The 14,126-nt window shown below is 39.2% G+C and overlaps 2 protein-coding genes and 1 long non-coding RNA gene across 3 annotated transcripts in view; 1 reads left to right on the top strand and 2 right to left on the bottom strand.

The window, feature by feature from the left end:
* Window positions 1–2,845, bottom strand: part of LOC104910222 (myelin basic protein) — a 16,007-nt gene extending 13,162 nt beyond the window's left edge. Inside the window, exon 1 of the mRNA XM_031552783.1 lies at window positions 2,785–2,845. Within this exon, the coding sequence (XP_031408643.1) occupies window positions 2,785–2,845 (61 nt within the window). The remainder of the gene's footprint in view (window positions 1–2,784) is intronic.
* Window positions 2,846–3,936: 1,091 nt separating this feature from the next.
* On the bottom strand, window positions 3,937–8,303 carry LOC100540115 (myelin basic protein-like; the record flags this gene model as incomplete). Its single annotated transcript, XM_010708681.3, has 5 exons — window positions 3,937–4,796; window positions 5,799–5,921; window positions 6,868–6,900; window positions 7,446–7,481; window positions 8,073–8,303. Coding segments are annotated over 5 exons (480 nt in total), but the record flags the coding sequence as incomplete, so codon positions are not given.
* A 357-nt stretch (window positions 8,304–8,660) lies between these two features.
* On the top strand, window positions 8,661–14,126 carry LOC116216454. The gene is made up of 2 exons (XR_004159214.1): window positions 8,661–9,519; window positions 12,979–14,126. It is a non-coding gene; the product is annotated as an uncharacterized LOC116216454 (long non-coding RNA).

The raw sequence follows: 14,126 nt of genomic DNA, 5'->3' as shown, positions 1-14,126 counted from the left end.
TTTTTTTCTTTTTACCTATTTAAAGAAATAATTGAGTTTGGAAACAAAATGTTACAAGTAGATGCATGCAGTAAAAAGTAGTTCTTTTCTTTTTCCAAGGCACATGAAAAGGCTCTATTTTTGTTTTAAGTTAGTGCATTTTCAGAATGTTAAAATAAATTGCCATGAATGTATGGCTTTTCTTCAGTTAAGCTCTTGAGAGAGAGCGTGTTCATTTCCATTCCAACCACAGAGGCAGGTGGTTGTTTCTACATAAAGGTGCTTGAGGTTTTAAACTCAGCAGTTAGTATTTAAAGAGAATTCAAATCAGGAAGGGTTACAAGGAAGGCCTCTTTTATGTTAGCTGTATCGGATTAGCAGGTACATATCCCAGTGTCTGTGAGAGGCACAGCCATATGCTAAATTTGGGAAGTCAACATACAGTTTTATGTTAGCAGTCGGAAAGTGAGATGCACACTAGGTCACCTATATTATACAAAATTCCCCAGTGCTGTAAACAGTTACTTCAAATCTGTAAATTACTCATTGTTTTCTTTGTGGATTTTGGAAATATGTTATTTTTATTTCTTGTTTAAGTCATTGTTTCATCAAAACTACCTAGATGACTAAAGCAGTGCTTTGAAAGGTGCCACTTAAATCTATTCATAGCAAAGAAACACTGGAGTAAAGACATAGTCATCTTTTAGACATTCCAAAGACAAGCTCTTTTCTTATTTTTACCTTGTTCTTTTGAATTTTATTTATATGTTACATATATATGTATAGATATATATGTGTGCTTGTGTGTATATATAAATATGTATATTTAAAGTTATATGAGCCTCTGTGTGGCTGATCAGTATATTTTGTAAATACTAATCCTGGTTGCAGGAAGTTCATCTTTTCGGTTTGCTGCAAGTACTCCTAGATCAGTAGTGGTTTCATTGTACTATAGTACAGAGCTGAATTTTAATTTACTTTCTGAAAGATGATTGCTCTCGGATCCAAAAAACTCTTTTGTAAATATTGTCTATACTTTGTCTATGATACCAACTAGTTATTTCAGATTGCTGAAGCAAGAAATTACTGTTTTTTCAATAGGGCATCTCTTAATTCTTTTGTTAACTCTTTTGGCATATGTATATAAGTAATATAGTTGTTGACATGAAAATAACACTTTTGTTATGTGGAATATTTAATTCAAAAACATGTTAAATAATATTACTCTTTTCCTAATCCCGTTTTGTGTATTTTTTTTATTTCATCCTGAATTATAGGAAACTAAAAGCAGTTTAACAGAAGCACACCTCTATTTTATTTAAAGAGCGTATGTGAAGATCTCTCAGCAGTGCCTTCCCTTCCAGACAGCAGTAGTGTTTCAGCTATACAGGAAAGATATCTTTTACAGTTGCCCTCTGAAGGCATGCTGACCCCCTTGTATAGCATGCTTTTTATGTATAATTGCATAGAATTAGGAGCTGTGTAATCATGAATCAGTTCTGATGGGCTGTATGGTATATGGCAAGTGTAAAACCATTTTGCTACACTTTCAGAGAATAGCTTGTAAATGCACAGCAAAGTTGATTGGAGATAGTTTGTCGCATAGGTGATGACAGAAGATGATTTACAGCTGGTCACAGTACCATAGTTCCTAGTGACATTGTGATTGCTGACTGCTGGGGGGTATTCATCCTGCTCTGGCTGTGATTGCTTTGCCAGCAAGTAACAAATGGTGGTGACTGACACCAAGAGAACGTGTACTAAAAGCAGACTGTCATGTATGAAGGGGTGCACTTTTAAATTGGTCACTTCTCAAAGTGTTTTGTCTTGATTAGGGGCAGTGAGTATGTGTTCCAAATCCTGGAAGTGACAAACAGCATGAGCTGTGTAATCCCCTGACACTTCAGTGCAGTCTGCTTCTCCTTTAGTGTTTGCACTCCTGTCAGTTAGAGTAAACAGACTTTCTAAAACCTGTTTTGTACTGTGGCATTTTATTTGCTTCCTTCCCCACCACCCCACCTCCTCGTTGGTGAACTTCAGGAATCCATTCTCAAGTATCTTCATACAGAGATTTTCATTGTTGAGGCTACTCAGTGAGATTGAATTGGAAGTGATCCAAGCGGTCGTTCAGTATGGATGCAGACAGTGGAACAAATACATTGGTAATGCTTTAGACAACATCGAGTTAGATGCATCTTGTTTAGGAAGCAGAACTCTTACCCAAGGACTCTGTTGAAGAATCAGATTGCGTTGTGCATAAGGGAACAGGGCATAGGAATGCCTCAGTTCTTTCCGGGTTGTTGCAGTAGTAGGCTTGTGCTTGCCCAAGGATTCTCTTTGGTTTTATGTCCCCGCCTTCAGAACAAGAAATAATAAATGTCTAGTGCTGGTCCTCCCTTCTCTCTTTTTTTTTTTTTTTTTAAACAAGTCATAGAGCCATTTATTGTGCTGTTTGGTTTTGTTTTCATCAAAACTGCTGAAAAATTAAGACTAGATTTCAGTTGTCTTAGTCTTTCCCTCAAGACTTATGTTAGAAAAATATTGTATTAAATTACCGTACCTTTTTTCCTATATGAAGTAAATTTTAAAGAAGCCATTTCCAGCCTTGGGAAAGGTTACTGGGGGAAAAGAAATGTGATGAAGTGGAGGAAGCAGCTTTAGATAACTTTTTACCTTAAATGTTCTTTTCTACTTGTGTAGAGTTCTTTAAAAATCAAATGGAGTATTACCTACTGTGATCAAGGAAGATACTGTTTGCTATGCTTATTTACAAAGGCAGAATTTCATAGGCTTTTTTTTTTTTACTTGCAATGTCCACCCGAGTGTCCCATGAATCCTGTGTCATATCATCAACCTTGTGGGCCATGCTCGGGCACCACCAATGTCACAAGAAGCTTATGAACGTGCAACTGAGGCACCTTCCAGTATCTTCAGCACTGAATAAATAGCAGGAAGGAAAAAGGAGCTTTTTTTTTTTTTTTTGTACACAGCCTACGTTACAAAAGACAAAACCGGTTCAGTTTTCATTACACATCGATTACTTTATTTTGATAAATTTTAAAAGCTTTGTTCCTATAAGAACAATATGTCTTCAAATTAAATCCACTATTACGTTGCTGAGTATAAATCTGAATGAAGCTACAATAGAAAAATACACATAGCAAACAACACAGGTAACAGAAGATGTAATACGTGTATATAATTTTGGTGGTTTTGTTTTTCTTAGTCTCTATTTTCTATTCTCCATCTTCCCTTGCTTTGTATTAATGGACACTGAATATAAACCTACAATAGATTTAGATGTGAATTAACATACATGTGTATAGGTAACTTCTACTGGACACATAGATGCAGTTTCAACTGGGGAAGCATTAACCTCAGTCTACAACACGGGCTAAAACTAAAAAAGAAAGTAATTAATCAGACATTTAGAGAAGAGCTTGAAGGAATGGTGAGTTTAAGTAATAAAACAGTGCAATTCAGAAGAGCCTTGTATTTCTCTACGTGTGGTTGGAAATACCATTTCCACACACTCATTTTAGTTATCTGTGAACAATTAATATCTAAATCTAACTCTGTTATAACTCATTTCTATGAGGCAACTACAGTACAACAGTTAAACGTTCACAGTAGTTTACTATGAGTTTGCTTTGGTGCGCTGCCCTTAACAGGCATTCAGATGTTACTCAGTCAGAAGAGCCAACCAAATACAACACTGCTGCAATACCAAGAGCAAGGTTTGAAGTTCTCTCATGAGATGTGCAGGACTATCTGAGACACCAGTACTGAAGGGCTCTCTTTCAGAAATTAGACTTATTCATGTATATATATATATATATAATTACCTACTTTACTGCAAAGTTTATGCTGTTGCAGCAGTTTATGTGGAGCAACAGTGACGTCCAGTGGTCACATGTGCAATCTGATGTTTCTTTGCTGGGAATATCCCTTGTTTCTTAGCATTAGTCTAACTCAAATTTGAAATCCTCTTTCTCTCCCTCATCTACTCTTAATTCTAATGGTGTGGATGCGGCGAGCAATTTGTGGTGCGGAAAGCGTTTCCTTATTGCCATTGCTCTGCATCGTATTGATTCTACTACATCTGCCCCCTCCCACATTTCACATACCTTGAACTCGCAATGTTTGGTGAACCTTTCTGTGACTGCCTAATCCTGTTATGAAAATAAATTATTCTGTGAGTGAGAGAAGGAAGATTAAAACAGGAACCAAACCAAAGTCCCAAATCAAAAAAGGAAAAAGAAAGAAAAAAAAGGAATTTGGATAAACAGTCCTTACAACTTCTGCACATGGTGGATTTTGTGTTTGTTTTTACAGCAGCGTTTTGAAAGCTCATTAATGGCAGTGCTCAGTCATTAAGAGACATTAACTCTTTATTTGCGATTCTGACCTTCACTAAAATGAAACCAGGAGGCTGGAGCTCGGATTAGGAGCCTGGGAGAAATAATGAAGTCCAGCATACAGTTAGGGCACCCTGAAGGAGAATGAGTAAAGTCAGACGTCTTGTTACTCTACGTAAAACAGGGAGAACAGCTAGTAAAGCTACTTTGTGTGTTCCTTTCATTCAACTGTTGGTCAGGGATTGCCAATAGAAGTTGTTTGTATCATCTACTGCATGCAGAACCTAATTGGCACTAAGTAATGGACTGCGTCTAACTAGGTAATTCTTGCAGTTGTTATTAATTTTAAGGCAGTTAGATTATGAAGCAGAGTGCGTGATCCTTGAATGGCATCGTAGAACTTCAGCGTCTCGCAACTGGTGAGCCAGATCGTGATCCAGGCCGGGAGCCAGAGCCTCCCTGGGGAAGGAGGAATGGAGTTAATTAACAACAAGATACTGTGCGCGTAGGGCTACATGTTGGAGAAATATCAGTCTAATACAAAACCTTAAATATCTAAATGAAAATGACGCAAAGTCAAATATTGCGAAGTCTCATTTGAATTTTTACATGAGCCAATTGCTTCTCATATACTTTCAATTAGGATTAATTTATTCTCATTAGATTTCTCATACATAGCTGGGCAGGTGTTAGTAGTACATGCATGTTCTTATTCAGGTCTTCCTTATGAAAGCGATGTATTTGTGTATCCAAAAAAAAAGGTAGATCTCGGTCTTGATTATATTTGTAGCAATTCATACATTTGAGAAAAGCCTTACAGCTTTTCTAGCAAAGGAGATCCAAGCTGAAGGCTTGGAATTTCCTAATTTTTTTTACTTGTTTATTTTAATTTGGGATTTGGCTAATTTCCCATAAAACACACTTTTCACGTGTCTTTTTCCTTACACAGAAGGTTAAAAAAGCCTGGCCTCTGTTCTGCTCAGATGCTCTGGACCTGCGCCAGGCAGAGACTTGCATGATGAGAAACTTTCTTTTGAAGATTGACACAGGTGAGAGCCAGGCTGAACTCTGAGTGGTTGTTTGATTCTTAAAGCAAGCAATGGATTGGAGTCCTTCTGAAATACTTGAACTGGGAATGATTTGTAAGTGGGCGTTTCAGGATAATTGAAGTATTTCACTTCTATTTCTAAAGATTCCATTTGTAAAACTATAATATTCTGCATTTTCAATTGCCTTTTTTTAGTCAAAAACAAACTAAAGAAACCATTTACCTGAAGCCTAACCTCTTGTCAAATGGTTTACCTATTTATGAGGTGATTTTATAAGGCAGATTTCTTTGCAAATGCCTAATTCCTTCCAAAGCTTTATGGAAACATGGCAGCTCCTGGAGATGTTAGGCTGCACTCAGCTTTTCCCTGGGCTCAACTGTTTGCACTTACAGTAAGTTCAATTGTACTTTACCAGTTTAAAGATTTTGGAAAGAGTGCCCTGGCCCTCGTGATAGGATCCCTTATGTCCCTTGTGAGCAGATTTGTGCTCATAGAATTTTCCACTTCCGTATCCTGGCTTGTGTCCTTCACCACCCTGCAAAGAAAGAGTTTGGCGTATGTTTCAAATCAGCATTGACATTAAGCGCATATTCACATGGTAATCTTTCGTTGTCATCGCTGAAAGATAGAGAATCTTAGAGGAGTTGCAATAAAATGATCTTTTAAGTAATAAGCCGGGGTGAAGGCAAGCATTAGGAGGTTTTTTCAGTGTGCTGACACCTGAGGGAAACAATCTGTAAAAGAAGAACTAATAATCAAAAGTGGATGCTGAGTGTGTTAACCTGCATGACAAAACTTAAATAAAAAATAAATTCAATTTACAAGTTCTGAGGTGATTATGCATGAAGTAAGTTGGTATTCTGTTGGCAGTGAAAGAAATGTTTAACAGCTTGAAGGCTGTAGTATTTTTTTTTAGCATAAAATGTACGTGTTCTTCTCATTGTAGAACCAAACCTGCAGCAGAGAAGTAGGATTTAATTAGCTGTGATAACTAGAGGAGGAACTTGTCTAACTTGGGCTGATCTCTTCACAGTGGAAGAGATGGCAAGGAAAGGTGAGACCAAATACTTGAATTAGTGGCGGTGTTAGTTCTATAGGGCTTACTGGGGACACGTCCCCACCTGGACACTGCCTGCCCTCTCATCCTTCTCCTTCTCATGAGAAGAAACCTGCAGCAGTGAGTCTCCCAGGAGGTTTAAAGGATGACAGCTTTGTCATGCAGTGGATTTTGTTCCCTTTGTGCTGAAGCAAAAGAAATGTTTGTTGCGAGGCTGTCAGTGTGCTGGATAAGAGCGAGCGACTCGATTACCATCTTAAAGAGCTGTGGGAGGAGGGAGGAAAGAAGAACAGGAAAAGCAAAATAGCAAAACTGAGACAAAACAAAATTATCGTGTTGCTGCAGCAGCTTGAGGCAGTGGAGCAAGATATGCTTTGGCCTGGTAAATAAAATGGCTGTTTCTGAAAGCACATTTATCACCTACCCAGCTAAATCTGGTGAGGGACAGTCCTCTTCCCTGCACATGGAAGAAACAGAAATAATGACACAATGGTCACTACAGAACATTGGATCAGAAGGTGTTGAGAATGCAGTGAAAAACAATGACAAATTGGCCAGATAATGAAGCATCAGTCATTCCATAAAATGAAAAAGGCAAAGTTCTCAATCAGAATCACAAGAGCCTCCATCACTAGCCGTCGTTCATCAGTCATGGGCTGTGGGAGGTCAGCTTATCAGTGTGAAAACAGTTCCTGGAGGTTGAGGCTTGGCTGACAGCTGTACCTATTGTTAGTATACTATGTGAAGCACCCATAACAAAATTTAGATATAAAGACCCCAACATTTGGCTTTAATTTAGATGTCATGCAGCAAATCAGGAAATGCATGAGGAGAGAAAAACCATGGCTTTTTTTGTCTTAGTCCCTGACTTGGGATATTTCCAAAGGCAATTCTTGATTTCTATTTAGCAGGATTAAAGAAAACAAATGGACTGGTAATTGAAGTGGTATAAATGAGCCCCAAAGACTCATGGGCATTGCCTGAGCCCTGGTCAGCTCTTACCTTCGCTTGCATTGGAGGAGGAGTACGGGGTGAGACCTAAAAAACAACCAAAAACAAGTTATTAAACCATAGGAAAAATAAATGGTGATAATCATCAAGCAAATTCAGAAATAATAGAATGGTTTGAGTTGGAAGAGACCTTCAAAGGTCACTTAGTCCAACTCCCCTGCAATGAGCAGGAGCACCCACAGCTCCATCAGTTGCTCAGAGCCCTGTCCAGCCTGACCTTGAGTGTCTCCAGGAAACTTTGAATGTGACCAGGAGTTATTAGGCCTTATGTGTTAGTTATTAATTTTGTTTTTCTCTTTATTGCTGTGTGAACATTTTTTAATCTCTTTTTAAACAAATACACTGGTTGCCAAAGACAGCAGCACAAACCTTGTAAATGGTGAAGCTGCATAATTACAACAACTGCTCTTGAAATGTGACTGTGCTAATTGAGGGTTCACCTACTTTGGTGTAACATTTCAGCATTGTTCTTGTTTCCGGGTAAAATTACACTGAATTGCATGGTTAGCTCAAAGGTGTAGAAGAATTCGTTAGCAAAGGGTAACAACTGTGGGATATTTGATTATAGGTGGATCTGAAGGAGAGTCGTAGCACATAATGAGAAGAAGTGGAACTTACAATGTTCTTGAAGAAGTGGACTACAGGGTTGTCATCACCAGGCCGGCCGTGCTGAGACCTCTGGGGGATGGAGCCTACATGGCTGGCCCTGGCTGCGTGTATATCCTGCAACAACAGCAGAGTCTGGTCAGCAGGGAGAAAGGAGACCAGCAGCTGTGGGGAAAGGCTCACTTTGTAGGAGGGGAAGAAGAGGGGAGTGCCTTGGAAATCTGTAGGGATTGAGTCAGAAAGTTATCAGTACTGTAAAGGAACAATTTTTTGATACAGTGGCAAAGATGCTATTGTGTCAATTGCATACATATGTTGTGCATGTGTATTTGTATAATGGTTTGCATGTTTGTAACAGCATTACAGCCCAGCGTGGAACTGAATCTGGGACAATTCTGATAGCAGAAACTTTACAATTTTTGCTTCCTTTGAAGTTAGACCATAGGATGCAATTTTAGAGATACAGCCTGAGAAAACTTAAGCTGGGTCATCCTCCATGGGAGAGCAGGAATGGATCGTATCTGATTTTCTCCATTGTCATAGACTGCATAGCACCAATGAACTGCAAGGGCAACTGTGTTTTGGAGTGAAGTAATGAAATGAGACTGACAATATTTCTATTTTCAGTGGTGTTCCTGTAGCGGTGCAGAAAAGTGCACTCACTGAGGACAAAAGGACACAAATAAAGATATTGTGAAGAGTGAATACTGAGAGCACGATGCAGCTGTTGCAGTAAAAATAGTGTCAAAAAAAATCATGTAGCTATTTCTCAATGGATGCAGCAGGACTAAGTTTAAAAAAACAATCAGTACCTATGAGTGACCCAATTGACAAACGTCCGTCCATCATTGCCAATGTCAAGGTACAGTGCTTCTCTCCCAGCACGACAGATCCCAGCTATGTGCAACAGGGAAAGCAGGAGAGAATGGAAATAACAGTGGCATCTCTTACAAGTACCATGTGGGTGATACAGATTTCATTGGCCTCTAAACAGAAATAGAAATCTGTAGTGAGAGAACATAAGCTCTTCCAAACGGAATGAACATTTGACTCTGGAACAGTATGGGCAGTTACTGAGAATACACTTCGATTTTGTCACATAGAAGAACATGGCTCAACTTGCTACAGAAGGACTTGGTTGTGTTGTTGCAGTGGGACCCCTGGCTTATGAGCAGTGTTGTAATGAGGAGGAAAGCCTGTAAGGCACCAACACATGCTCAGAACAAGTTACCTCTGCCATGTTGCGTTTTAAGTCTATATTTAAAGAGAACATTGATATATGTTTATTATAAATACTCTGATCTGTGTTCTTTTACACTTCTCCTTCAGCAGTGTTGCAGATCACAATGTCTTAACAGCAGGTTGCTGTCTATCTACATGAAGCCCAATGGAATACATGATGAGCAGATGTATATTGCCATTCTGCAGTGAGCTACAGATTGCCACCAGGCACAAAAAGGTGGGAATAATTCTGTTTTACAATGTAGTGGAATCTGAGTTTCTTGATTTTAGCATTCTGGTCCATCATGAGGCATTAATAATTTAGCTCATTGAAAAATGTTACCATGTGGTGACTACAAAATTTCTCGGATCTGTGGTGCCACATTTTGGAATAGTCTTTGCTTGGGTCCCCTTTATAGTGAATCAGCAGTAGCAAATCTGAACCTATTTTTAAGGATAAGGATGGTTCTGTATGAATTTATGACATTGTTTCCCACTGTTACAAATCATGGGCTTTTCTTTCATATGGTCAGAAGTTTTATGTGTGGACAGAATCTTCCAGTATTCTAAGTCTAAATTACATGTTTCCCTTTCATGTATAAGCTGTTGGAATCTCTCTTCCACCTGTAGTGTGTCCTTTCAATTTTTGGAGTCCTAAAAGGGAGAAGGAAAAGCTCAGTGGTTTTTATTTTCCTGAGATTGCACACATCCATGTTCTACAAAAGGCATTTCCCTCAGAAGAGCAATAACTGATACCTATAGGTGTTAAAAATTAAATTTGAGTGTGTTCAGGTAATTGCAGTGTTTTCCTGACTTTCAGCTTTTAGACTGTTGCCAATGGAAAGCAAACTTGACTATAGATTATGAAACACGCTTGCAAAGGATAGTCCTGAATTTAGTGTCACAGAATCCTTAGAGTTGGAAGAGACCTCTGAAGGTCATCTAGTCCAACTCCCCTGTAATGAAACAGGGACACCACAACTTGATCAGGTTGCCCAGGGCCTGATCCAGCTTTGCCTTGAAAGTCTCCAGGGATGGCGCATCAACTGCAACACTAGGCAGTGTGTTCCAGTGTCTCACCATCCTCACTGTAAAAGACTTTTTCCTTATATGCAACCTAAATCTACCCTCCCTGAGCTTGAAACCATTTCCCCTGGTTCTATCATTACAGGCTTTGCTAAAGAGTCTGTCTCCTTCTTTCCTAGAAAAAGATTTAGGCCTCTTGGGTTCTGTTTACAAACACTGAAACAGAGGTTCCTCTGCACCAGTGCAACTTCTGGGGCAGCAGGATGGTTTGTAGCAAACAGCAATTGGCAGAAACCAGTTGGAACAGAGAGGAATGCTCATCTTTACATCACTTTCTGTTAACTTTGTGCTTGACAGCTAAGCCAGCTTGGCTATACATGTGCCAAGAAAAAAAAGCCAGAGAGAAAAGATCCCTCAATCTGAATAATGTTAATAGGCAATTTTGGCTGATGCTGGGTATTTGCGTAGGCTTGTGTGGGAGATATGATGACAAAGACATAATTTGGAAATCCATTGTGAAATTAAGTTTAAGGATTATTAATCTAAATATGAACATGTGTATGTCTGTCAAATATCCCAGGTTATTCTGTATTTGGGACTGATTCGATATGGGAGTGCTTTTTGGCTCTTCCTTGTAGTATACTGGGAAGTTGCGTTATTTCCCTGTGCCAATGTGTTATGTGAGTTGGCCACTAAGACACTACAGAAACTTTCAGTATATTGCAAAGAAAAGCAGCAGGTATTTTAACAGTAGCTGTACGTGGACTTTCCATTCCCTGTGTCACTCCACTGTATTGAAAACCTTGACAGAGCTGTTAGGGTGTGTGTGCCGATTGCCATCTCTCTCACACAGTCACAAGAATCTACGTGCAGTTCAGCACATGTTCCACTCTGGCTTTTTCTGCAAGAGTATTACATCTCTGATTGTGGTGAATATCCCTGAATAAATGCTCACTTTTCTGGCACAGTAGGCCTGACCAATTTTCCTGATGTTCTCTGCGGCACTTTGTAATTGCTGAGTGGTGTTAATGCCCGCACTCTGACTCTGCAGGAGGTGAGAGGGAGAGGTCTTGGGGTGTTTGGTAAACGGAGTAGAGGCCTTTTGCTTCAAACATTCGGATGCTGAGTTTGTTAATCCTGTTTTGTGATACATTCGTCTAACTTGAGAGCAGTGAGATTTGGGAGATAGATTCACTTTCGTTTAAAGCAAGTGCAATTAAGTACTCTAAGTGTCCCACTTGATTTTGCCTTCATGATGGTGAGTGTAAAAACGTAGCTGAGCAGTAGCAGCATTTAGTGACATTGAGATCCTGTGAAGTGCGTCTCTGCTTTTGCTCGGTGTAAGCAATGAGTCTTGCAGCTCTTACTTATGAAGGGAGACTTTACAATGTGTATTATAAGCTCTAAAGCCTCTTGATCCTTATAAGATCATTTATAAATAGAGACTGCACATACATGTAAAGACAAACTTAGAGCTTCTAATTCCCAAGCAGTAGATGATTAGTGACAACGATAACATTGAGGTGTTTTAGCTCAGCAGTACTGAATTTACAGCTTTTCAGATTCCTATTTATATCATTAATATGTAGCTTTGCTGACTGGAAAAATCAAGATGCATATGAAACTGGAAAACAGCTGATTTAAAACTAAACCTTGTATGCATTTTTGACATGTGTAAGAGTGAAAAGCAATGGACATTCTTCATGGGTTCAGTGGGTTTCATGGTTTTCAGTGGGTTATCTTCACAGAAGTCACTGTGCATGGATCATAAAAAATCTGTGCATTTAAAAAAGAGATATAAAAAGTACATTCAGATTGCCATATAAAACCAAACTGTTCCACTGCGGGAAGTGATGCTTAACCCCATTAAGAAATTTGCAGCAGTGCTGGTAGAAAAAAAATGTCCTTTAAACATTAAGTGTTTCAAAGCAGACTTCTAAGTGGGAATAGAGAGAGGTGTCCTTTCAATGGTTATATACACCATTATACTATATGTAGTTTGAGCAGAGCAATCATGGGAAGACTGACAAATGTTTGGATATGGAATTTGTTTCATTTCAGAATTCAGGGGTGTTTTGTATGGAGCGTTTGCTTCAGAGCTGACGGTGTTTCTTCCAGGCTGTCCATGATTTACTGACCTGTTGCAATTAACAAGGGAAAAGCCGACACATCCCCCCCATGCTGGTTCAAAGGAGATAGTATAAGTGATTTATAAGTATTTATCTAACTCGGTGAACTTTTCTAATCACTTCAAAAAGGATGAGCCACGTAGCTTTGTCATGGTACTGTAGATTTCTCACAGACATTAAGACAGAACCAAAATGAGTTGCTCAAAGAAACAGAGCAGATTGGTAGGGAGAAAGATGGAGAGTCTTGGAGATTGTGGCTTCCAGTCCTGTGTGGAATTACAGAGTTATTAAAGTTGGAAAAGACTTCTAAGATCATCTAGCCCAACTGTTCACCTACCACCAATATTGCCCACTTACCACGTCCCTCAATGCCACGTCCACACGGTTCCTGAGCACCTCCATGGACAGTGACCCCCACCACCTCCCTGGGCAGCCTGTGCCACTGCCTCACCGCTCTTTATGAGAAGTTTTTCCTAATACCCAACCTGAACCTCTCGTGGTGCAACTTGAACTCAGGATTGCACTCTTTTGCCTTGAAATAGGTGGTGAACAGGAAAAGGAGGAACCAAAGCAAAGATGGGGACAAAATATGCTGGAGGAAGGAACAGAGATGATTGAAAAGAAGCCCAAAGATAATGCAGAGACAGCCTGAAGAAGGAGGCAATGTAGTACAGTCCATCAGGAAAGGTAAGTGAGCGTCGATGATCCAGAACTATGCTTCTCCAAAACCCTTTTACTCCTTTATTCCTTAATTATGCTTCACAAATTAGTAGGTGACAGTAAGAAATTATAGGGGATAAATGAAGAATCTTGGCAGTGCTTCAGGATAATGACTTGTTTTACGGCAGTTTTGAGTGAGAGAACGGTGCTGTCATACCTCTGAGCTTTTCCTCATGTTTATTTTTTTTCCAGTTTACTTTTCTGTAGCATTTTTCTGCTTAACATTAGTCATTTTATTCAAATGTTTTTCATGACGAGGAGGCTCTTCATCTACTCAGGTATAGACTCTGCTGCATCTTCAGTATTGTTGTCTGCTGCTTTTATCAAGGTGGTGTCATTCAGGCATTGTGAATTGAGCCTTATGGAAACTACCTTTATAGAAACCCAGCGTAAGTCTTCTTTGAGAAGAGTCATTCCAACAGAAGAGGTTGTGGACAGGAATTCTCAGGGTAGTTTCCAGGTAGCTTCTGCCACCAACAAACCTCCCAGCCATAAGGACTTAGATGTGCATTGCCACAATGTGAATGGCATCACAGATGAGATGTTTATCACTATTGCTGACAGCCTACATATTTGGGTAAAGTTACATCAAAAGAATGTAACATTGTGGTTATGGATAATTAGCAAGAAAGCAGAAATATGTGAAAACATTAAGGAGGCTCAATGCCTAATATTTGTAAGTAATCAAGAAGCAAATGCAATAAGAAATGATGATTATTTGGAAAACTAAACTATGTAAATACCAAGTGTATGCTATCACCATACAACTGCTGACCAGAAAAACAGTTACAGAGAAGCTGTAGCCCTGAGCAGAGGTAAAAGTGGTGCTGGTTTCATTTCATGAAACACTTCCTCTCTCTAATTGCTAACACCAGCACAATGCCGACCCTCAAAACTTACACTGCTTTATCAGTGCTCTTATTTGAAGGCATTGGCCATGTTCTGTTTCTTTTTTGCCTATAATAGGTTA

Source organism: Meleagris gallopavo, chromosome 3, assembly GCF_000146605.3.
Source record: "Meleagris gallopavo isolate NT-WF06-2002-E0010 breed Aviagen turkey brand Nicholas breeding stock chromosome 3, Turkey_5.1, whole genome shotgun sequence".
Lineage (NCBI taxonomy): Eukaryota > Metazoa > Chordata > Aves > Galliformes > Phasianidae > Meleagris > Meleagris gallopavo.
This window is presented reverse-complemented; position numbering and strand designations above follow the sequence as displayed.